Consider the following 18,988-nt stretch of genomic DNA (forward strand, 5'->3'; position numbering starts at 1 on the left):
CCCAAGCCGGGACATCAAGGGCTGTAAGGGCATATTATCGTATTCATGGACTAGCCAAGACCTCTACCGAACCTTAAATCGTACAACACTAACACCTTGCACCTAGCTCAGCTTCCTCATCTCGGATGTCCGTTCCTCCCGACATCCATGGCACCATCCACCCCAGCCTCCTCCTCTCTCCCATGTCCATACCCATGACCATTCGCGAGCCCACTCCCATTCCGCATCTTGCCCGAAGACGCCGCCGCCTCAGCTTTCGCTTGCAAGACCTCGACCTCCTCTTGCGCGCTCTCGATCGAGCGGAAGTACTCGACCGTCTTGACCCGCAACTCCATCGTCGCGTCCCTATCACAGCATACCAGAGCCCACGGGTGGAGCTGGATGGCGGAGACTGTCCAGAGGTGGTTGACACCCTCTTCGATGCATTTGGAGAGGGCGAGAGCTTTTCGTTGGCCGGTGATGATTAGCACTAAGTGAAGCGAGATTGGTGCGCAATAGTTGGGCAATGGTGTACGAATGGGAGTCAGCAATCGGTTGAAATTGGACGGCGGACTAGGGATTGCTGGACTTACCAATCTCCCTGGCTTCGAGGACGGTCGCTACCCCCACCGTCAAAGCCATCCTCGGTACCTTGTTAGGATCATTATCGAAGAACCTCGACTGCGCACACAAGACGTTTTCCCCCCAACCGATCAGCTCAGATTCAAGATCTCGTTCACCCCGACAAAAGACAAGATCCCCATTGCATCCCCCGAAAACTCACATTCGCATCAATAGTCCCCCTAGCTAACGTCTTCACCCGAGTCCTACTAGCCAGACTACTCCCAGGCTCGTTGAAAGCGATATGTCCGTCCTCCCCGATCCCACCGAGGAAGAGCTCGACGCCGCCGTACGAACGGATCTTTTCCTCGTACGACCTGCATTCGGAGGTTAGGGAGGGGGAAGTGCCGTTGAGCATGTTTATTTGGGTGGGGGGGATGTCGACTGTAAGGCGAGTCGGCGAGTCGGGGGGAGATAGTGTTGTCAGTACGCAGGTCAGAGGCTTGATACGGAGAGACGAAGATTGAAAGCTCACCGTGCTGAAAGACTACAGAGTACGCATATATTATCACCATGAACATCAGCCTCCATGCAATGCTTTACCCCATATCTTTGGCCGACGACCCGGGACTGACAGTTCTCGTGCATGAACGACCTGTAGCTCTGAGGGTGTGATGGGTCCAGACCGACGTATTCGTCCATGTTGAAAGTCACCACGTTCTGTTTTCGTCCCACGGTGATAACAACAAAGTTCCCGAGATCCAGAGCAGCATTCGAGAAGCGGAGAGCGACATCGACATGATCGTAATCATCAGCTTTATGAATCACCAACAGAGACCTAACTTAGCCTGCAACAAAGCCCCGAGGTACTCGCCTTGAAACTGATCGATCCGGCCCGATAGGCAGCGACGAGCTCCCTATACACTCCCAATGGCGAGGAGCCCGTAGGTAGTCCGAGGACGAACGGACGTTCCGGTGTAGGGTCGAACGTCTTGATACGTTTGATGATGTAGTTGGCTACGTAGGAACATGTTGTTCTGTCGTCGTCGCTGTAAGGTTCGAAAGAGATGGGAGGAAGGTCAGCAGGCGAGGTTGTGAACGGGTGATGCCTGGCGTCGGGACTTGCCGGATGATGAGACGCATGGTTGCGGATATTTGAACGATGTAGTTTGTACGAGTCGGTAGCTGTCTTTTGGGTCCAATGTCAATAGCTGGACTGACATGTTTGATAGTTATAAACTCCCACACATCCCAAGAGCACCACCTAGCCTGCCTGGACGTTGGCCGAGATCCGGTAAACCCGCCGAGACAGAGAGATGATCGGCCAATTCGGCTAAAACGCCACTGATCGGAAGTATTTCGTGTAAGCGAGACGTTTGATTCCGGTCAAAGGGTGGATCTGTTTCGGAAGCAAATAACGGATCGATATCGACCGAACGGGATTGAGTTGCGATGAAATGGTATCGTGTTGGTCGATTGCCCAAGGGTCCATCACGTCAATGGCAATCGATAACGAGGTCACAATCGCTCCATCGCAGCTGACAACATTACTCAGTCAGTTGGATCCAGGCCATATGAGAAAGGCAGGATGTCCGGGTCCGCTGCGAGTAACGAAAAGGTCAACCGGTCCAGCCGGGCCTGCCGTAAGTCCCGAATCAGGTCGAGACACCCGTAACCTCCTAAGCTGATCAGCCGGTATGTTCCACTCGCCTACCAGTCAACTGCAGGAAACACAAGGTCAGTTCTCCGTCTGTATCCGAATGCAGGTATGTGCAGAACTGAGACTGCCGTCATATGTGTCAGATGAAATGCGAGAACAACGATACGCCGCCATGTAAACGCTGTGAAGCCACGGGAAAGAACTGTATATTCACCCTCCGTGCGAACGCTGCTATCGGAACCGAGTCAGTCATGTTACAACTGCTCTGCTATGTAGCTTACCTAGTCTGATATTCCCCTAATTTGTCTTGCTCGATCCCGTCGGCCGACAGTCATGCAGGATGGTCAGAACAAGTCGAGATGCGTCTATACGACCTCGAAGTGGAAGTGAAATCATGGCGGCGGTATCGACACTTGCTTCACCGTAAAGGACCTGGTTCGGGGTACAAGGAAGAGAACGAAGATGAAGAGGATATCGATACGGGAGATACCGAGGTGGATGGGAACGGAGATCTGGATGGAGAGGAGGATGATGAGTTGGGGAGTCTGGGCCCAGGGGAGGCGGGGCAGGAGATGAAAGGTAGGGGGAAGAAGAGGAGGTTGACCGTAGGATCTATCAACAATGGAAAAGATCGACCCAAGGCGAATCGCTCGGGCAGTAACAACCAGAACAACCAGAATCAGAATGGTATCCCAGAAATGCAAACGGACCCGAGCGATCAGGGCTGGATGGCCGGCACGATATGGGAACCGAAGGAAGACGCTGCGGAACTCGTCAAGGTGGTCGCCCGACTCATGGAAGGGTTGGGACAAGCAAGACAAGGAAAGTCGTGGATCAACAAGAAGGACAGCGCTTGGAGTGTCGGTACCGTGGAGGGGTTGTGGAATAGGTCAGTTTGAAGAGCGAGTCTCGCTACAGCCCACGTCATGAGCTTTCGATCCTAAAAGAACTTTGTTTTGTTTTGTTGATTTCGGTTCCTGCGGGCTCGCCAGTTTCGAACAAGACTTTCTCCCCTTCACAGGGACCGGTCTACAACGCCTTCAACCTAGCCACCTCACCCCGCTTCTGATCGCCTCCATCTTGATGGTCACCTCGAGGTCCCTCTCGACACCAGAATCACTCGTCTGGAGCCGGACTTTCGAACACGCATCCCACCTGGCCTTTTCCGAGCTCGACTCGAATGCGGACGCTGAAGTCGTCGGAATCGCGATGGAAGCCGATCAGAGGGGTCACATGGACGTGCTCGGGTTGTTGATTTTCTGTCAAGCTGAAATAGGAGGCAAGAGGTCCCTTTCAGGGCATATCGCCTGGGCACATCAGATTATACTGGATAGCGTCGGTCTGGGAGAGACCGTCAGGGAAGAAGAATGGCGGACCCTGTGGGATGCGCTTCATGTGAGTGAAGATAAAGAAATCTGGATCGCTGATCGATGCGCGTGAACCGGGCTGACGTTGAAACTTGCAGACCTTGGATCAGCAACATCGTAGTCTACATCTCAAACGGTCCATCGTCTCGACCACCCCACCAGCTCCTCCCTTTTCCGGCCATTCGGCCGTTTCGTTTCCCAGCGCGGCAGAGGATATGGCCAAGATCAACGATATCGGGTATAAACACTTTGCGAGTCGAGGGTTCAGCTCGATCTTGGACGGTGTATGGAGGAGGAGGTCTAAAAGAGCTGCGGGGGAGACGAAGCAGGTCAGCATCAAGGACTTGGCCGTCCTCGATAATTGGTTGTCGCAGTTGAAGAAATGCGCGCAGAGGTATGATCTGCAAGGTAAGCGATAAGTAGGTTACCTCGATGTGCAGGGATGCGGCTACTGATGTCATGGAGAGCGGCTTGATCAGATGAACTACCGTACTTGCTGGATCGACTCGTCATCGAATCCATCGCTGCTAGTCGGCACTCGGCCATGTCAGGGACGGACCACGTCGCGACCGCTCGGCGAGTTTTGCAATGTCATGTCGCGAGGCCGTTGACGGTAGCGTCGTCCTATCAACTTGTGGTCAGTCTAGAATCACCGGAGGGTTAGAGAAGGTGGTCTCTGACTTGCACTACTCATCTTGCAGCTGTTGACAAGCGCCGCTCTCCATGTCTTGGACGACGGGAACGACGGGAATCGCAACGTCGTCGATCTCCAGCTAGTTCTCCAGCTGATGGTTTACCTGAGAAACTTTGAACTCGTACACTTGCGCGGGTTCGCCACAGAATTACACGCCTGTCTCAATCGGGAACTCGAAATCCTGGGCTCTACGAACCGATTGAACATGCAAGGTATCACAAACGAGAGTGGAATGATGGGCGCCAGCTCGGTACAGCAGCCTATGGGCTTTACACCTATGCAAATGGGAGGTGGAGGAGGCTTTTCTCAGACCGACCAGGAGATGCACTCCTGGAACCCAGTCACGAATCACACTCCACATCAACAACATCCGGATCAGATCTTTGGGGATTTCGACCCATCGTTCCTTTCCTCCTCATCAGGGATGCTCATGCCTCAAGATCTACCATTCGAGATGAGGTCGACGCCAGTCATGCAGAATCAGATGACGCCGCGGAGCCACGATCCGGGCAGACAGCCCATGCCTCTACCGTCACAACCGTTCCAGATTCAAGACGCACTAAACAAGTCGACCGAGACGTGGCCGCCAACCTTCTTGAGCTGGCTCAATACTTCGGCCACAGATCCCCCTCCGGACCTTTACGGTAAATTCTGATTTGTAAATCGTTGTACACTAGATAATGCATGACTACAATGATACCCGCACACGTCCTACTTGTGAGGAATGGCCAGCGCTGCTGCTCCTTCCCCTGCCGGGTCCTGAACCAGCTGGACGTCCCCGAATACGACCCCGACCCGGCTCAATGCCTGCTTGACCGCATCCATATATATCGGCTGGCTGATAAGTCCCCCGACGACGCTGAGAGTGGCATTCGAGACAGGTGCAAGGCCCTTTCTCTCGGCGATCTTGACGATATGAGCAATCTCGCCTGCCAAGACGTCCGTGGTCTCGGTGATGATCTCGAGAACGAGGGGGTCGTCCGGTTGCGATGAAGCGGAAGCGATGACCGGGATGGCCAGGTTGGCGATTCGCAGTTTTCGTCGATTCACGGCGGTGAGAAGATCGACATCAGGGTCGAGTTCGTGCTGCGGTCGTACAGCCAATTAGTCCGGATTAGTTAGTTGTCTTTGATGCGATTTGGGATCCCGGCTCTGATACTCACCAAAACAGAGGGTAGGTTGCCAGGACTGTCCGTATTGACCGCAGCACAAATCTCCTTGACGACCAAGCTCGAGGAAAGATCTTCTCCGCAGTTGAAAGCGTTCGTGATCGCTCGCACTGCCGTTACGCCCAGATGATAAGCTAGCACAAACACCCCAAACCGATTATCAGCCATCACGCTCCTTCCGCACGCACACCTCCTTTAAATCATATCGTTTTCGAGTCGACTCACCTGACCCCTCGTCCCCAAAGATATGTCCATGCCCTCCTCGTCGAGCGAATGGCACCGGAACTCCATCCTCGTTGATCACGCCCGAGATGACGGACCCCGTCCCGGCTACAACACAGATACCCCAAGGAGCGGATGCTCGAAGAATAGGGGCGGAGAGGAGAAGAGAGTCGTTGGTCACCCTGACAGGGGTTGTGCCGCTAGAGAAGTCAGAAGATCAGCGGGTAAATCAGTGGTCAGGTAACAAAGAGGTCGACCTCCAAAGCTGAGAGAAGAAGGTGAGCTTACAAGAAGTCCTTGAGAGCTGCTTCCATACGGTGGATATCGGCTTTACTGTCACAACCCGCAATCTAGCACACGATTGCAGAATGTCAGCTGGCCAGAACTTTGGGTTTGAGAAGACGAGCTGGCTGCGAACTCACCCCTGCCCAGGCGGATAACACGGGGAAAGGACATGCTTGTCGTACGTCTTGTGATGACGGATCAGGTAGGACCAGACCTGGGACCCTGGTAGCTGCGTCCAGTACTGCCTGTTTGATCCTGCGAGTCAAATAACTTTCGGGTGAGTCAGCTTGTTCGGGATGGAGGAGGACATCAGTATAAGATAGCTACTTACCTTTGAGATGAGAGCGCTACCCCAAGCTGAAAATCAACAACGACATGTGCATGTACTAGTGATCAGCTATAGAGCTTTGATACCCGAATCTATGCCGGACTTACTTCTGCCATATTGCCAGAACCAGCATAACCTCTAGAGACTTGACGTCCGTGCTCATCAGCGATGACCGCAGCGATCTTGGTTCCCCCGACCTAAAAGTTACCCGATCAACGGGTTAGTTTTCCTGCAAATAACGAATGGGCGTCGATAGACATCTGGTGCCTGTGATTCTTACATCCATGCAGACATGATACCCTCTTGTACCGTTCATATTCGCGTTGGTCATCTTTTGGTGTTCTTGGGGCTGGTTGCAAGTCTTAGGACGATGATTCGAGATGGCGATCTAGATTTCGGGAGTAGCCGGTCAACCCTTCTTGATATCGTCTTGGAGTATGGTAAAGTGGGATGATTCGGCCTCAACCAGACTTTGCACTGGCAACTTGTCCATGACTATAAATTCTGATATCAATGGCTGTAGGATCAGATCGGGCATTGTATGCTTGACACAGGCGATGTCGGGATATGACCCGGTATATGCCGAGTTCCGGCTCGACTTTCACGTCAAGCTGTGCCAATTCTCAATCAGCTCGATCAGTCAAATGGGTATGGCGATAATTCCCTATCCAGTGTTTGTACACATGTACACATGTCACATTCTCATCCTAGCTCTGGTCTTCTAAGCTACAGTCAAGTCATCAAAAATAAAACCGCGACGAGCATCCCAGCTGTCAACTTCATTGTCGTCTCCGTACCATACAGTGCCAATGAGCCAGCGTCGGCAAACTCTGCAAACTCGGCGGGTTGGCAAACCATGCTACCTCGTACTCTTCCTCGTTCCACGTCGATCCGATGAACGACCGCAAGTACCGACTGGATTCGGATAGCGCTTGTCGGACTTGAGCTTCGTGTGCGTCTTCGTACAAAAGCGAGGACATCGTCGTTGATGATGGTGGTGTCGATTTACGTGATGGGAAAGATCCAGACAGACCCCGAGTTTGGATCGTCCGCCAGGCTGCTAAGCGTACCTCGGGTGGGAAATGCTTGGGTACGATGCATGGATGAAGCAGAGGTCGTTTCGACCAGACGATATAGTGCGTTATGTCTGGTAACAACAGGTGAGATCAGGATCTCCGCCTGACAATCGGGACTGGTCCAGATTCATACTCACCTGTATCCACGGCATAAGGAAACGGCGTCTTTTGCACCGAACAGTCCGCTTCCTCGCCTTCGAACCACCCTCCTCTCCCATCTTCACATTCTGCATCGAGGTCGTGCGCACATCCTTCCAACTTGATGGCCTGAGCAGGAGATCCCACTAAATCGTCCTCGTTCCAATGAAGCACTTGTCGCATGATATAGTTTCTGGCGGAAGAGTACTCGAGCGCGATCCGTTTCAGGTGCGCGAGGTAGGTTTGCAGTACAGAGGGGAGGCGGTAGAATTTGTGCAGGTCGCCGTTTTCTTCAGAAGTTCATGATAAGTCGAGTTAGAAAGCTTGGAGCAGCTATATCTAGTGTATTATCACAGGTGGCTCACCGACGATGGAGTTGACGTCTTCCCACTCCAGGACGATGTCCCTCAAGGAAGACTCGCTCGTCCTCGAACTGCTCGGCGCGGAGACGATCCTCATCGTCGTCGTCGTCGGCATCGCCTTTTCGTCCATCATCATTCGGCACGCACCGAGATCGTTGTCATACGTCTTGCTGTAGCATTTTTGAGCAATTTCAGATCAGCCCTTTGAGAAGAATGGTTTGGCGTGGGGACTTACGGAGAATACGATCGGGTCATCGTCCACTTGACAGGCATACACTGCATCCTTGCTTGTTGCACAATGGCGCAAAAAGCAATTTTCGAGCGGACCTCCCGCCTCGGCCTACGTACGAAAACGTCTATCTGAACCTCGACTCGGTATATAAGGGATCAGTCGATACAAAATCCTCACGTATGACGACACACGTTGAATCCCGGTCGACCCGGTATAGTTGGGCGAGTTTCGGCAGGTATCCCGAAACACGTGGGTCTGGGTGACGGGGGTTGTCGCGATCACAATCTTTCGGACCGGGGTCTTCGACCGCAGTCGACAGCGAGGGTTGGTGAGATGTGTAGAGTTTTGTGGAGGACAGCGTGGACAGAATATGGAAGGCACAGCTTTGAGGCCAGAAGGAGGGTCTATTATCGGGTAGTCATAGAGCTGGTGAGACGCGCTTGTTCTCCTGAGCGCCATCGAAATCAATCGTCCGCCGAGCGTCAGGTATGCAGGTCATGACCATCGCTGATGATAACACTTTACAACCATACCAATCGTTACAAAGCATTACATACACCCCTTCGCCGCTCACACCGATCCGCTTAAACACCTCTTCTGAAAATCGTCATACAGCACGTTCTGATCCTTCAACCTCGACTCTTCCGCAGCAAAGACCATCAAGTGGCTCCTCAAGATGTCCTCGGGCTCGACCCCTAAAGCCGTCTGATCCTGCTCGCTACAAGCCCGGATGAACGACCTCATCAGTCCCATATCTCCTCCCCCGTGCCCACCGCCTTCGTTGGCAGGCTCGTGGTGGGTAGATTCTCCTGTTCGGAAATCGGTGACGGTGTAGGTAGACATGTCGCCGACGATCTCGCCGTGAGAACCGTGGATTCGAGTCACGCGGTTACAGACTTGTTTCGTAAAGGCGACCATGGTGAAACTGGCCGTCGTCCCGTCCTTGTATTGGATATTAACAACCTGCAATGTAGCAAACTCTGCGTCAGCATGAAGTCTGGAAAGCCATGCGGAGCGTACAACATTCGTCCTAACCCCCACTCACCTGTTGATCCACCACATCGTTATCACCGGAATACACACACTTTCCCCACCTCCCACCTGCGATCCCATCCGGTTGGATGGCCGCGGCGACATTCTCGATATCAGGGGGTTCGTCCAGGATATGGGTGGCCCAGATATCATCCCCGCTATCCCTCTTCGGGCCGTCGTAGACGGGTTCCAAGTAGATCTATATATTTTTCGCGGAAGAGGTATCAGACGAAATTCCCTAACGAGTAGACCGGTCCCAAAACCATATCATTGTAGGCTGGAGACTGACCTTTTTAGCGGAATAAGGGCACTCGGGCTCATAAGCACATCCAACGCAATGCGTCGCATCCCCAGCCTCATTGGGTTTCTCAGAAGGTTTGAAATGGTTCAGGTTCCCGAAGGAGGAGAGTGAACGAGGTTCGATCTGGTCTGACCGGTAGAAGCTGGAGAAAAAGAAAAAGCAGAAAAAAAAAAGGTATCAGATCGGGAGAGGGGCAAGGCAGAGAGATCGGACCGAACAAGGAAAAACGCTGATAAAGGCGAAATCGCCCTCACCAAACATAGAACGTGTATTTTATAGTATGAATATGACCTGACTTGACTCACTTGAGGATATCGATATCATGACAACTCTTGGCCATCAACGAGAAACTCGCCGTCTTTTCGTTCCTCCAGTTCCCGCGGACGTAGGAATGCGCGAAATGTTGTCTGCCGACGGGTTCGAGGTGTTGGATGTTGATGATCTTGCCGAGGATCCCTGTGGAGATTGTTTGGCGGATAGAGGTGTTGTAGGGGGAGTACCGGAGGACTGCCAGAAGAAAGAAGGAAAAGGAAATCAAGTTACCGGAGTGGAGAGGTTAAGAACGTATGTGAAGGGGGAGAATGTGAGTGGTTTTGAGAACGCGGGACTCACCGTGCCCACAACCAAAGATGACCCCGTGTTTCTTGACCGCCTCGACGATCCCCACACACTCCTCGATCGACGTAGCGATCGGCTTCTCACACAAGATATCGTACCCCTGCTCGGCAAACACTTTGACCGCCTCGGCGTGACCTCGATCCATGATAGCGATGATGACGGCATCAGCGACTTTTCCACGGGAGGCTAGTTCTTTCCAATCCTTGAAGACTAGGTCGGAGGGGATGGAGTGTCGTTTAGCTAGGGTGGACCGGCGGGTCGGGCGAGGTTCTGCGAGGGCGACTAGACGGCATGTTGATGGGTTCAGGGAGATGTAGTCGGCGTAAATCTTTCAGAATGCAAGGCAGCACACTCTGCATCAGTATTATTGATGGGTGAGACGAAGTCTTCAAAGGGTATTCGACTCACTCCTCCTCGTTGTCCCGCACCGATCAGGGCGACGGTGACAGGGCGATCTTGAGCAGGAGCCAGCATGACGGTCGTGTGTTGATCAAACCGAGATCTGTCACCTAGATGCGATCCGTACTGGCACCTGGTTCACACCCCCTATTATGTTTGTGGTTATATATTCGAATCGAACCGTTCGTCATTGGCCAGAGATCCCAGACGTCCGATCACAGATCCACCCCGGGAGTTGATAGCGGAAGCAAATTACATCATCACATGGCGTTTGCGCCGGCTCGGTTAGCCGATCCCGGTTTCCCCGGATCAGAGAGAAACGCCGAAAGTCGTCGGATGCTATTCTTCGGATGCAGAATGTCGAAACAGATCTGGGTATCTTGGACCACTCTGTCCTCTCATACCACTGCACCACTGTATGCCTGATGCTGGGCTCTTTAGTTATCTGCCGAAGAGGAAGGAAACCTCCCGAGTTGGAGGCCGTCGGACCGTATCTTGAGCAGTCCTGGCGTGTGAGGCAAATACGTCATGATGGCCGTGTCTTATCATACCATATGACTTGCGCTTGTCGCTTTTGCAGCGACCCCTCACCCGCCTAACCGCAAGCCAGAAATTCCTAGGCTGAGGGGTGCAGCGAAGTGAAGCAAAAGGCAGATTGTGAGATTCTCATCACCCACGCGATTGTCATGTCGTATCGATTCGATGTCATTGATTTCCATGCATGTTTTCCATATGGCCATAATGACAGAAAGAACATGTTATGCTGTGTACTACACGACGACCTTCAAACCCTTCTTGCTCGATCGAATGTGATGCTCAACAAGCCACGTACTTGTCATTGAATTGCCAATCCACCTGCTCCACGTCCAACCCCCCATAGACCGCCAGACAAGGAACGTTATCCTCCTTCTCCCTCACCCCTTCTTGACCCTGGTAAACGTCCCCTGCTTCCCCCCAGATCTCGGCGATGGAGCACTTTTCGAATAACATGGCTTGGCGAATAACGGATAAGGGTACTTTGACTTTTGGGTCCGAGTTCGAGTGGGAGATGTAGGAGATGTACATGGTACTCGGGGAATGGGGGGACGTCTCGTAAAAGTAGGTGAAGAAGGGTCTCTCCTCTAGTCCGTCCTGAGCGGATTCGGAGCCGCTTTGAGGGGAAGGAGAAGAGGGGCCGATGAGGCCGTACGTCCGAGGTTTGCCCAGGGCGAGGGTGATGGGCGAGAGTTGGTCCCGAAGACAATGCGAGTAGAGCGTGCCCCTGTTCAGTTCCAGATTTGCATTCGCGATCCGGAATCAGCTTAGCCGACGTTATTCTATCAGCGCAAACACACCTTTTTTTCAGATTGACTCACTTTGTAGGCAAGACGGCCACCTGGACTTTCCCGCCCGTCTCCCGCTCCCGGAGTTGTTTTTCGATCTCCCCCGCTACCCTCGGTTCCAACTCGCGCACCTGTTCTGCTGTCAAGTATTCCCAGCCGTCCGGGGTCGACTCCTCTGCTTCTTGTTCTGGTTTTTGGTCTTGTTCTTGTGAAGGAGTAGAAGTCGAGATGGTGGGAAGCTCGATAGTATAAGTCCGAGTAGGTGTCCCCTTGAACACCCACCCGGGTAAGCTGGAAGGACCGAGACCCATCCGAGCCGAGGCGTAGTATGATTTCCCTACACCGCTGTAGAGGACCTGTTCCAATCTCCCAAAGCGTCAGCTGCTCCGTGGCAAAATGATAGACTCCGAAGAGATCTGAGAAATCCGAGACATCAACTCACCGAGAAAGCTATTTCCCTCTTCCAACCCCCCTCTCCACCCTCTTCTACCACCGGAGGTTCACCCCATTGCTCTGACGGGAATGGGGGCAGATCTTCCTCCTTGGCCTGGACGTAGTGAAGCAGAGAGAGCATGTGTTTCGCGTACTTGTACTTGGCGAAGAGGGGGTTGACAAAGACACAGGCGACGCCTGTGCTCTGTACTTTGATGGGTTCGGGGGATGAAGGTTGGCGAAGTAGGGCCGGGCGGCGATATCTGCAGTGGTAGTTGGTAGGCAAGGTGAGTCGATACGAGATGGATAGACTTTGGAGTTGGATAGAAGAGAGAGAGCAGACTCACGTTTCACAGTGAGCCAGGATCTTTTCCGTTGTGTCTTGCTCGTCCCGAGGTACGAGGACCCTATTGACCCGCCATCAAACTCAATTCTATCAGCAAAGACCACCCTACAGGCCAAGATCTAGACCAGCTTGTCTATCCCATCTACTGACCAAGTGACGAATCCACCTCCTACGCTCCATTCTTCCTTCTCCATAACTTCGTCCCGCTTCAAGTACATTTCCAGATCGAACCCTTTCGGCTGTCCCCAAAGCGGGAAGGTATCTTTGCGGGTAAATAGCGTCTGTGCCGGAGAAGCTCGGACGAGGGTCGTCTGTGCATAGGTGTAGGGTGCGTCGGGGGTCGACATGGTGAGAGGCCTGCTGACGAGTATGAGCTTGATAGACGGACAGGTGGATGTCCAAGATCCAAGACGTGGATCTGACAGCAGATATCGTCGACAGGGCATGACGAGATATCGATGATGATGATCAGGATAGGGGTAGGCAATCGCTCCCCGGCAAATCCGAGCGGGTTGACCCCGATTTCGCCGAGAGATACCGTTGATACCTCGAGGTTGATAGGTTCCGAAAAGTCAACGAAGACGTGCGGGAGAAGAAACGCGGGGACCCGATCGATCTCGGTGAGTTTCTCTCCCGAGAGCAGGTCGCACGAGGTGACCCTGTAGGCGATCGCCGTTGCATCCGTTCACGGTTGATGGATGGACCAGATACGGTAGAGAGCGAGACGAATCAAAGAGGATATATATCAGATCGTCGTCGACATGACTTCAGCTACTTATCCCGCCAACGTTTATAGACTCCACTCAGACACCCAAACCATCTACAAAGCAACGTACCTTGAAGATGATCAACCAGACCGATCAACCGCTCGCCCTAGGAATGCATCCGGCTGACACGGTCGACAATGACAACAAGCACGACGACCTGGCCAAGGAAGAGGTCGTTGTGGCTCCTTCCATCTATGATCATACCACTCACCTCGAGCAGGAAGATCAGGCTCCCCCGGTCACCAAGAAGGAGTTATGGTGAGCTGGCGGGCAGTTGTCTGCGTATTTCAGTTGGGACATCTCTGACGTTTCCTCGGTTCCGCTCCTATCGATCGCAGGTCTTACTGTAAGCGAGATCGCGTGCCTTGCTTGGCTCGGATCCGATGTCATGAAGCGCTGACGCTGAATCGCAAACGTCTCTGAACGTTTATCATAGATCTGTACTACCAAGGAGACTGTGGAACTGGACCTAATGGTTATGCGCCGACTCAGTTTCAAAAGCAAGTCCCCACACCAACCTATCCAATTCATGCGAATCTTTACTTACCTTCTTCGTCTGATTTCCCTCGATTTTGATATAGCTTGATGACCCAAGCCTCCTACTCCCTCGCCGACGGTCCCGCAGGCGCCGGCCAATGTAAAGGAGACTCCGCCCACTGTTTCCTCCCCTTCGGATCAGGCGAACGATCCGTCTCCTCGATCTTCCTCCTCGCCAACGGGATCTCGTTCGCCATCATGACACTGGGGTTCACGACTTTCGGAGGATTGCAGGATTATAAGACTTACAACAGGTGGTTCTTGATGGGCTTGACCATAGTCTGTTGGGCGAGTTGCTTGGGATTCTTGGGGGTCAAGGATGGGAGCGATTGGAGGGCGGCCATGGCGCTTTACATGGTGAGTCTCGCCAGGGGCCTTCTGCTTGCTGTGAATCGTTGTGCTGATCGTCCGGGGCTTTCATGCAGATCGGGTATATCACCTACGGAGCCACCTTGGTCTTCTATGCGTAGGTATCCCCTTCTGCCCCGACGCAACCAATCTTCACCATCGAAATTTCAATGCTGAGATACTTATTTTTATGTCGACGTCTATAGCGCCATCTTCCCACGTCTCGCGCGAGCGCTTCCTACCGAACGTGAGAACCGCGACAAATTGAGGCAAGGAGAGATCACCTTCGAAGAGTTCGAAAAGAGGTCGTCGATGAACAGGAACATGGTCTCTAGTATCTCTACGGCGCATTCCAATTGGGTGAGTTAGGTCGAGATCCTGTCGCTTTGTTGGTGGTAGGCGCTGATGTATATAACGTTCATGGTGATAATCTTGTAGGGCTACCTGCTCACCCTCTCCCTGAACTTGTCCATCCTACTCCCCCTGGCTTCTTCCAACCAAGTCAACAACTACGTCATCGCCCTCTGTACCGTCTACTGGATCATCCTAGGTGTCCCCTGGTTCATCTTCCAGAAGACTCGTCCCGGTCCCGACCTTCCTAAAGGTTCCAACGTGGTTACCGTCGGGTGGCAACAGATCATCGTCGCCGTCAAGGAGATCCGAAAGTTGCCGCAGACTTTCATCTACTTGGGAGGATTCTTCTTGCTCGCCGATGGGTTGAACACGACGGGGACGATGGTGAACATCGTGCAGAACAACAACATCGCGTTCTCTTTCTTGGACTTTACCTACCTCGGGTTGGTCCAGGCCGGGTGCTCTGTGTTGTCCCTCTACGCTTTCTGGTGTGAGTATTGGATTGTTTCGGCTTTATGCAACTCTTTCCCTTGATCATTCGACTGAACTTGTATGTTCGAACGTGCTTAGACATTCAGAAATGGTTCAGGCTCGACACCAAGGTCATGTTCACCGTGACTAATGTTTTCAGTTGTCTGATCCCTCTTTGGGTTAGCTTGCTCTCATTCGAGCACCATGTCACTCCGCTCTCAACTGACTGTTCTTCACTCGCTCGCAGGGAATGATCGGCATGTGGACTGACAAGATTGGCTGTGAGTCCCGCATCTGTGTCTCATATTGGTGCTCCATGACGCTAACCTATTGAATGGATTCTTACCAGTCCACAACCGATGGGAATTCTACATGTACAACGCCGTCTTTGGCTTGTTCCAGGCGCCGTACTATGCTTATTCTCAGACCATGTTGTCCGAGATCTTGCCGCCTGGTACGTGCGATAGCAAAGCGCGGTGGCGCGCGATCATGATGAAACGGTCAAGCTGAAACTGCGACATTCACTCTGCAGGATTCGAGGGTACCTTTTTCAGTCTTTTCGGTCTGACCAACCGTGCGAGCTCCATCATCGGGCCCAACGTATTGTCCGCAAGTGAGTGCCAATTTATTTTACCCTCAATGATGCGGATTCGCATGCTGATTCTATCTTGTGGATACGCCCTCTGACAGTCATCAGCGCTTCGGGCAACAACTATACCGGTTTCGCCTTCCTCTTTGCGCTCTGCACTGCAGCGACCCTCCTTTTGGTGATCTTTGTCGACGTCAAGAAGGGTCGTGCGGATGCTCTGGCCTATGCCGAGAGGAAGAGGGCGGAGCAGTATCAGTCGAACGACCATATCGAGTGAGACAGCGAGGCGTTTTAGCCTTCTTGAAGAGGGTCATCCGGTTCGAAGTTTGTGCGCATGTCAAGGTTGTTCATTGTACGCAGCGGTGGATTCGAGGAAACTTTGTATAGGTAGCTGGATCGTTTGTAACCTTCCTTTTCAAATGTCGTGATACGAAACCGTACTTTGCAGCGTTAGCGACACAGGCACTCGTCTCAAGTGGACCGAGGTGTTTTGAGATGTTATGCAGAACAAGAACGATTCCGAGAGCAGGACGGCAACGATACTCTCATCTTTGGCACCAGGCCAGGCGCTTCCGCTCTGACCACCGTATCATTGCTCTTGTACACGTGCTTGTCGCGATTATTCATTTCACTCCGAGTTGGTCTGATCGTACTCGTACAAGGCGTACTGTAGAGGATGTGAATGCCTGACTTTGCGACGACAAGCGCGCGCGTGCAGCAGGGGGGCAGGTGATCGCCGTTGTCACCTCTATCTTCTGTGGTATATCATGTCATGCGTCGGCATAACGATTGAATGCCTAGAATGAATACACTCAAGTACAATGCCTACTGGCTTTCGGCGTATACGGCAGTGGATAATCAAGGTCGAAGTGATCCCTCTTCGTTGGGGATTGTTGTTGTCAAGATGGATGGCAGCTTGCTTCGGCTTGCTGATGACGCGGCAGGTTCGGCAACTTTCCAGCTGCAGGTGGCACGCTTGAGCTACCGAACAAGTCGAGACGATTCAATACAAATGCAGTTGTACATGTCAAGCACGCAAGCACTCATCGAGGCATACTTGACCTCTATCTCTGCTAAGCAAGATTCTGTCATGCCGTCAGCTCTATCAGGGTACTCAGTATATGTACCGCTTTGACCGGGTCTTGGCTTAGCCGGCGACATGTTCCGTATCGGCTTCTCGTTTGCAGGGTCCGCTCAGGGCTTGTTCGCCAAGTTGCCAATGTTCAACTATAACGCCTGGATCTTCGGTGCAACATGGGTACACTGTATAGCACGGGTCGGACTTCTGTGGGTCATAGTTAGCGGCGCGGCGTCTTATATTCTGTGAGCTGAACGACCTGAACATATTCAGATGCCGGCAGCTCAAGCATGTCAAGCGGAAGTTGCCGGAACTCGAGGCCTCTCTAGAACGGCCTTACACACGAGGCCAAGCCGAAAGCATGAAGCAGGGCTCGTGGCTGAAGTTCAGCATCTTTGACAATCTGTACATGTCGACTGCTATCACCGCGATGGTTCGGTTCGGACTGTACCGCCGGCTGTGGAAGCTGAGCTCAGGATACTTCGCTAGAAGCGATTCGCGGTGGAAGGGACCTGTAAGTGATTGGCAGATCACTGCACTTTTTCTCTTCTTTCTCTAGCAGGGCTGACATGATGTAGACAAGCCCGTAGATATTACAGCAAATGGCTTATTATGCCATGGTGCAAGCTGTTAGCTACCTAGTCGAATTGCCCATGAGCTGCTGGAGCGAATTCATCAAGAACAACTGGCCAGCTCGTCCCCGCCTTGTTGCCCTATGGATCGGTGCTGGCACCGTACTGGATGGGATTCCCTCGATATTGTTATCCAGCCTGAAGGCTCTCCCTATCGTAGTAGCCAGCAAGTGGATCGACGATGATCACTTACTGGCTATAGGCGCGGCAGGGACGTGAGTCCCGCTTTGCGCTGCGACTCACACTGAGGGTCCCGCTTACTTTGTTCTTGACGCGAACGTTCAGTTTACTGGTCCCGCTCATCGCCTGGACGTTCAGCTCAAAGCTTTTTCTATCGGCATTTCCTGAATTTAAGAGCTTGGAGGATGGACCGGTCAAAGAGAAAATAGAGGATCTGGCCCGGAAGGTGCAGTTCCCGGTAGAGAAGATCTACAAGAGCGAGCCTAATCTGAAAGTGCCGGAGGAGAGCAGAGATGATGTTCCGTACGTTCCGCAGGGATATAAGAAAGAAGTTTCGGTATGCTGACGAGCAGTTGCGCATATTCGGTAGGCGATGCGTCGCATTCGGTTCAAAGGTCTTCGTTGTAAGTCACAATAGGAGCAATCGCGGACCCGTATCCGCCGCCCTCTTTTGAGACTGAACCCGTTTTGAAAAACATCTCATAATTAGACCATACCACAAGGGCTCTTGGAAAAATGTTCGGACGATGAGGTGCTCGCCATACTTGCACACGAATTTGGTCACTGGAAACACAGTGAGTATCAAACCGTGGCATCGTCAACGCACCGTCAAACTTACCTGGTCTTGTGATTGATAGAACATAGTACAAAATCCTACTTGTTCACCCACGGAACCCTCCAAATCGTTTTATCGGTGCTCTTCTTCAAGCAAGATCCCAATTTTTTCCGGTCATTCGGATTCTCTGCCGACGTCGTGCAGGCGAAGGGCTCGGCGGTGATAGCGTGGACGTTGTTCGAGAGGTTTGGGCTGTCGCTCATGCCTTTCTGGACGATGGCGCGGAATAAATGGAAGCAACAACAAGAGTTCCAAGCCGGTGAATGCCTATTCTTTCTCGATATTCACATGAACATCCCTAATGAAGTGGACTTCACTACGAACAGATGCGTTCGCAACCTCCCTCGGGCTAGGTCACCCGCTGGTATCCTTCCTGGAGAGGAACGAATCCAGGCAACTTGATATCAACCTCCCCGACCGATGGTTGAATATAATGTCGTCGACTCATCCTCCCCTGGCTTCCCGAGTCAAGGCTATCCAACAGCAACTTGGAAGGCTCGACAAGACGTTATGACGAGATGTGATAGGCCACTCCGCCATGTCATCGAGGTTAGGCTGCCCCCCATGTCGCGAATTTTCTCCGAGTTGTAATGCTTTTCTCACGTTAGTCGCAATTACGCATTCGACCTTGCCTTGACTGTAATTCAACTGAATCAGAAATGATACTATCGATACCCTTCTCAAGTAAGTTGGCACGTCGCACTTTTGCCCAGGCTATCAAGCATCCATGTGATATACGAGGCCAAAGCCAAGAGCGCGTGCCCAAACATGGAGGGGGAAGAAGGACCTACTAGATGTGACTGACCGATCTATATCGAGGTCTTGGCGATTGACGCAGAATCACAGGCGCTTGACCATGAAGCGGCGTCGGATTGGGGATTACCGTGCGACTG

At 52.5% G+C, this 18,988-nt stretch overlaps 8 protein-coding genes across 8 annotated transcripts; 3 read left to right on the top strand and 5 right to left on the bottom strand.

The window, feature by feature from the left end:
- Window positions 1-21: 21 nt before the first annotated feature.
- HD553DRAFT_353303 (glucosamine-6-phosphate isomerase) lies at window positions 22-1,754 on the bottom strand. The gene is made up of 7 exons (XM_046183762.1): window positions 1,667-1,754; window positions 1,415-1,589; window positions 1,176-1,260; window positions 1,076-1,087; window positions 764-984; window positions 573-660; window positions 22-469 (listed from the first exon to the last, which is right to left on the bottom strand). The coding sequence occupies exons 1-7, from the start codon at window positions 1,681-1,683 to the stop codon at window positions 117-119; spliced, it is 951 nt and encodes a 316-aa protein (XP_046032589.1). The 5' UTR covers window positions 1,684-1,754; the 3' UTR covers window positions 22-116.
- Window positions 1,755-2,045: 291 nt separating this feature from the next.
- On the top strand, window positions 2,046-4,924 carry HD553DRAFT_320385 (uncharacterized protein). The gene is made up of 8 exons (XM_046181141.1): window positions 2,046-2,183; window positions 2,258-2,277; window positions 2,344-2,444; window positions 2,532-3,089; window positions 3,193-3,595; window positions 3,666-3,975; window positions 4,047-4,204; window positions 4,269-4,924. The coding sequence occupies exons 1-8, from the start codon at window positions 2,129-2,131 to the stop codon at window positions 4,914-4,916; spliced, it is 2,253 nt and encodes a 750-aa protein (XP_046032590.1). The 5' UTR covers window positions 2,046-2,128; the 3' UTR covers window positions 4,917-4,924.
- On the bottom strand, window positions 4,925-6,949 carry HD553DRAFT_320388 (uncharacterized protein). The gene is made up of 8 exons (XM_046181142.1): window positions 6,546-6,949; window positions 6,373-6,462; window positions 6,269-6,294; window positions 6,075-6,192; window positions 5,941-6,002; window positions 5,656-5,852; window positions 5,425-5,564; window positions 4,925-5,347 (listed from the first exon to the last, which is right to left on the bottom strand). The coding sequence occupies exons 1-8, from the start codon at window positions 6,594-6,596 to the stop codon at window positions 4,973-4,975; spliced, it is 1,059 nt and encodes a 352-aa protein (XP_046032591.1). The 5' UTR covers window positions 6,597-6,949; the 3' UTR covers window positions 4,925-4,972.
- Window positions 6,950-7,946, bottom strand: HD553DRAFT_290208 (uncharacterized protein). The gene is made up of 3 exons (XM_046178340.1): window positions 7,845-7,946; window positions 7,479-7,769; window positions 6,950-7,412 (listed from the first exon to the last, which is right to left on the bottom strand). The coding sequence occupies exons 1-3, from the start codon at window positions 7,936-7,938 to the stop codon at window positions 7,045-7,047; spliced, it is 753 nt and encodes a 250-aa protein (XP_046032592.1). The 5' UTR covers window positions 7,939-7,946; the 3' UTR covers window positions 6,950-7,044.
- Window positions 7,947-8,555: 609 nt separating this feature from the next.
- Window positions 8,556-10,570, bottom strand: HD553DRAFT_290209 (uncharacterized protein). The gene is made up of 6 exons (XM_046178341.1): window positions 10,433-10,570; window positions 10,019-10,352; window positions 9,712-9,913; window positions 9,395-9,548; window positions 9,119-9,304; window positions 8,556-9,036 (listed from the first exon to the last, which is right to left on the bottom strand). Exons 1-6 carry the CDS (start codon window positions 10,496-10,498, stop codon window positions 8,644-8,646), a joined length of 1,335 nt encoding a protein of 444 aa, XP_046032593.1. The 5' UTR covers window positions 10,499-10,570; the 3' UTR covers window positions 8,556-8,643.
- Window positions 10,571-11,239: 669 nt separating this feature from the next.
- HD553DRAFT_346484 (uncharacterized protein) lies at window positions 11,240-12,870 on the bottom strand (the record flags this gene model as incomplete). The annotated part of the gene is made up of 5 exons (XM_046183205.1): window positions 11,240-11,684; window positions 11,779-12,101; window positions 12,188-12,440; window positions 12,525-12,584; window positions 12,674-12,870. The coding sequence occupies 5 exons, from the start codon at window positions 12,868-12,870 to the stop codon at window positions 11,240-11,242; spliced, it is 1,278 nt and encodes a 425-aa protein (XP_046032594.1).
- Window positions 12,871-13,282: 412 nt separating this feature from the next.
- On the top strand, window positions 13,283-16,039 carry HD553DRAFT_290214 (autophagy-related protein Atg22B2). The gene is made up of 12 exons (XM_046178342.1): window positions 13,283-13,548; window positions 13,629-13,636; window positions 13,727-13,790; window positions 13,872-14,184; window positions 14,253-14,293; window positions 14,382-14,535; window positions 14,614-15,019; window positions 15,100-15,179; window positions 15,248-15,281; window positions 15,350-15,454; window positions 15,533-15,613; window positions 15,691-16,039. Exons 1-12 carry the CDS (start codon window positions 13,367-13,369, stop codon window positions 15,864-15,866), a joined length of 1,644 nt encoding a protein of 547 aa, XP_046032595.1. The 5' UTR covers window positions 13,283-13,366; the 3' UTR covers window positions 15,867-16,039.
- A 576-nt stretch (window positions 16,040-16,615) lies between these two features.
- Window positions 16,616-18,772, top strand: HD553DRAFT_320395 (peptidase family M48-domain-containing protein). Its single transcript, XM_046181143.1, has 8 exons — window positions 16,616-16,876; window positions 16,941-17,181; window positions 17,258-17,514; window positions 17,585-17,782; window positions 17,850-17,883; window positions 17,970-18,054; window positions 18,118-18,354; window positions 18,422-18,772. Exons 1-8 carry the CDS (start codon window positions 16,749-16,751, stop codon window positions 18,607-18,609), a joined length of 1,368 nt encoding a protein of 455 aa, XP_046032596.1. The 5' UTR covers window positions 16,616-16,748; the 3' UTR covers window positions 18,610-18,772.
- Window positions 18,773-18,988: the final 216 nt, after the last annotated feature.

The sequence above is a fragment of the Filobasidium floriforme genome, assembly GCF_021052385.1.
Source record: "Filobasidium floriforme strain CBS 6241 chromosome Unknown HD553scaffold_30, whole genome shotgun sequence".
NCBI lineage: Eukaryota > Fungi > Basidiomycota > Tremellomycetes > Filobasidiales > Filobasidiaceae > Filobasidium > Filobasidium floriforme.

Bases quoted from the DNA above. Each gene is read 5' to 3' on its own strand.
- HD553DRAFT_290214 (XM_046178342.1), top strand. From the start codon at position 13,367: ATGATCAACCAGACCGATCAACCGCTCGCCCTAGGAATGCATCCGGCT. The intron at 14,294-14,381 runs GTAGGTATCCCC...CGACGTCTATAG, and splicing joins GCCACCTTGGTCTTCTATGC to CGCCATCTTCCCACGTCTCG. The intron at 14,536-14,613 runs GTGAGTTAGGTC...ATAATCTTGTAG, and splicing joins CTACGGCGCATTCCAATTGG to GGCTACCTGCTCACCCTCTC.
- HD553DRAFT_320395 (XM_046181143.1), top strand. From the start codon at position 16,749: ATGTTCCGTATCGGCTTCTCGTTTGCAGGGTCCGCTCAGGGCTTGTTC. The intron at 17,182-17,257 runs GTAAGTGATTGG...ACAAGCCCGTAG, and splicing joins ATTCGCGGTGGAAGGGACCT to ATATTACAGCAAATGGCTTA. The intron at 17,515-17,584 runs GTGAGTCCCGCT...GCGAACGTTCAG, and splicing joins GCTATAGGCGCGGCAGGGAC to TTTACTGGTCCCGCTCATCG.
- HD553DRAFT_290209 (XM_046178341.1), bottom strand. From the start codon at position 10,498: ATGCTGGCTCCTGCTCAAGATCGCCCTGTCACCGTCGCCCTGATCGGT. The intron at 10,353-10,432 runs GTGAGTCGAATA...GCATTCTGAAAG, and splicing joins GTGCGGGACAACGAGGAGGA to ATTTACGCCGACTACATCTC. The intron at 9,914-10,018 runs GTGAGTCCCGCG...TTCTTCTGGCAG, and splicing joins CATCTTTGGTTGTGGGCACG to TCCTCCGGTACTCCCCCTAC.
- HD553DRAFT_320388 (XM_046181142.1), bottom strand. From the start codon at position 6,596: ATGACCAACGCGAATATGAACGGTACAAGAGGGTATCATGTCTGCATG. The intron at 6,193-6,268 runs GTAAGTAGCTAT...TTTGACTCGCAG, and splicing joins GTAGCGCTCTCATCTCAAAG to GATCAAACAGGCAGTACTGG. The intron at 6,003-6,074 runs GTGAGTTCGCAG...ATCGTGTGCTAG, and splicing joins TGTTATCCGCCTGGGCAGGG to ATTGCGGGTTGTGACAGTAA.
- HD553DRAFT_290208 (XM_046178340.1), bottom strand. From the start codon at position 7,938: ATGAGGATCGTCTCCGCGCCGAGCAGTTCGAGGACGAGCGAGTCTTCC. The intron at 7,770-7,844 runs GTGAGCCACCTG...GAACTTCTGAAG, and splicing joins AGACGTCAACTCCATCGTCG to AAAACGGCGACCTGCACAAA. The intron at 7,413-7,478 runs GTGAGTATGAAT...TGTTGTTACCAG, and splicing joins TCCTTATGCCGTGGATACAG to ACATAACGCACTATATCGTC.
- HD553DRAFT_353303 (XM_046183762.1), bottom strand. The intron at 1,261-1,414 runs GCGAGTACCTCG...GGACGAAAACAG, and splicing joins CCGGATCGATCAGTTTCAAG to AACGTGGTGACTTTCAACAT. The intron at 661-763 runs GTGAGTTTTCGG...TTGTGTGCGCAG, and splicing joins GGGGGACTATTGATGCGAAT to TCGAGGTTCTTCGATAATGA.
- HD553DRAFT_320385 (XM_046181141.1), top strand. From the start codon at position 2,129: ATGTCCGGGTCCGCTGCGAGTAACGAAAAGGTCAACCGGTCCAGCCGG. The intron at 3,090-3,192 runs GTCAGTTTGAAG...CGGGCTCGCCAG, and splicing joins GTGGAGGGGTTGTGGAATAG to TTTCGAACAAGACTTTCTCC. The intron at 3,596-3,665 runs GTGAGTGAAGAT...TGAAACTTGCAG, and splicing joins CCCTGTGGGATGCGCTTCAT to ACCTTGGATCAGCAACATCG.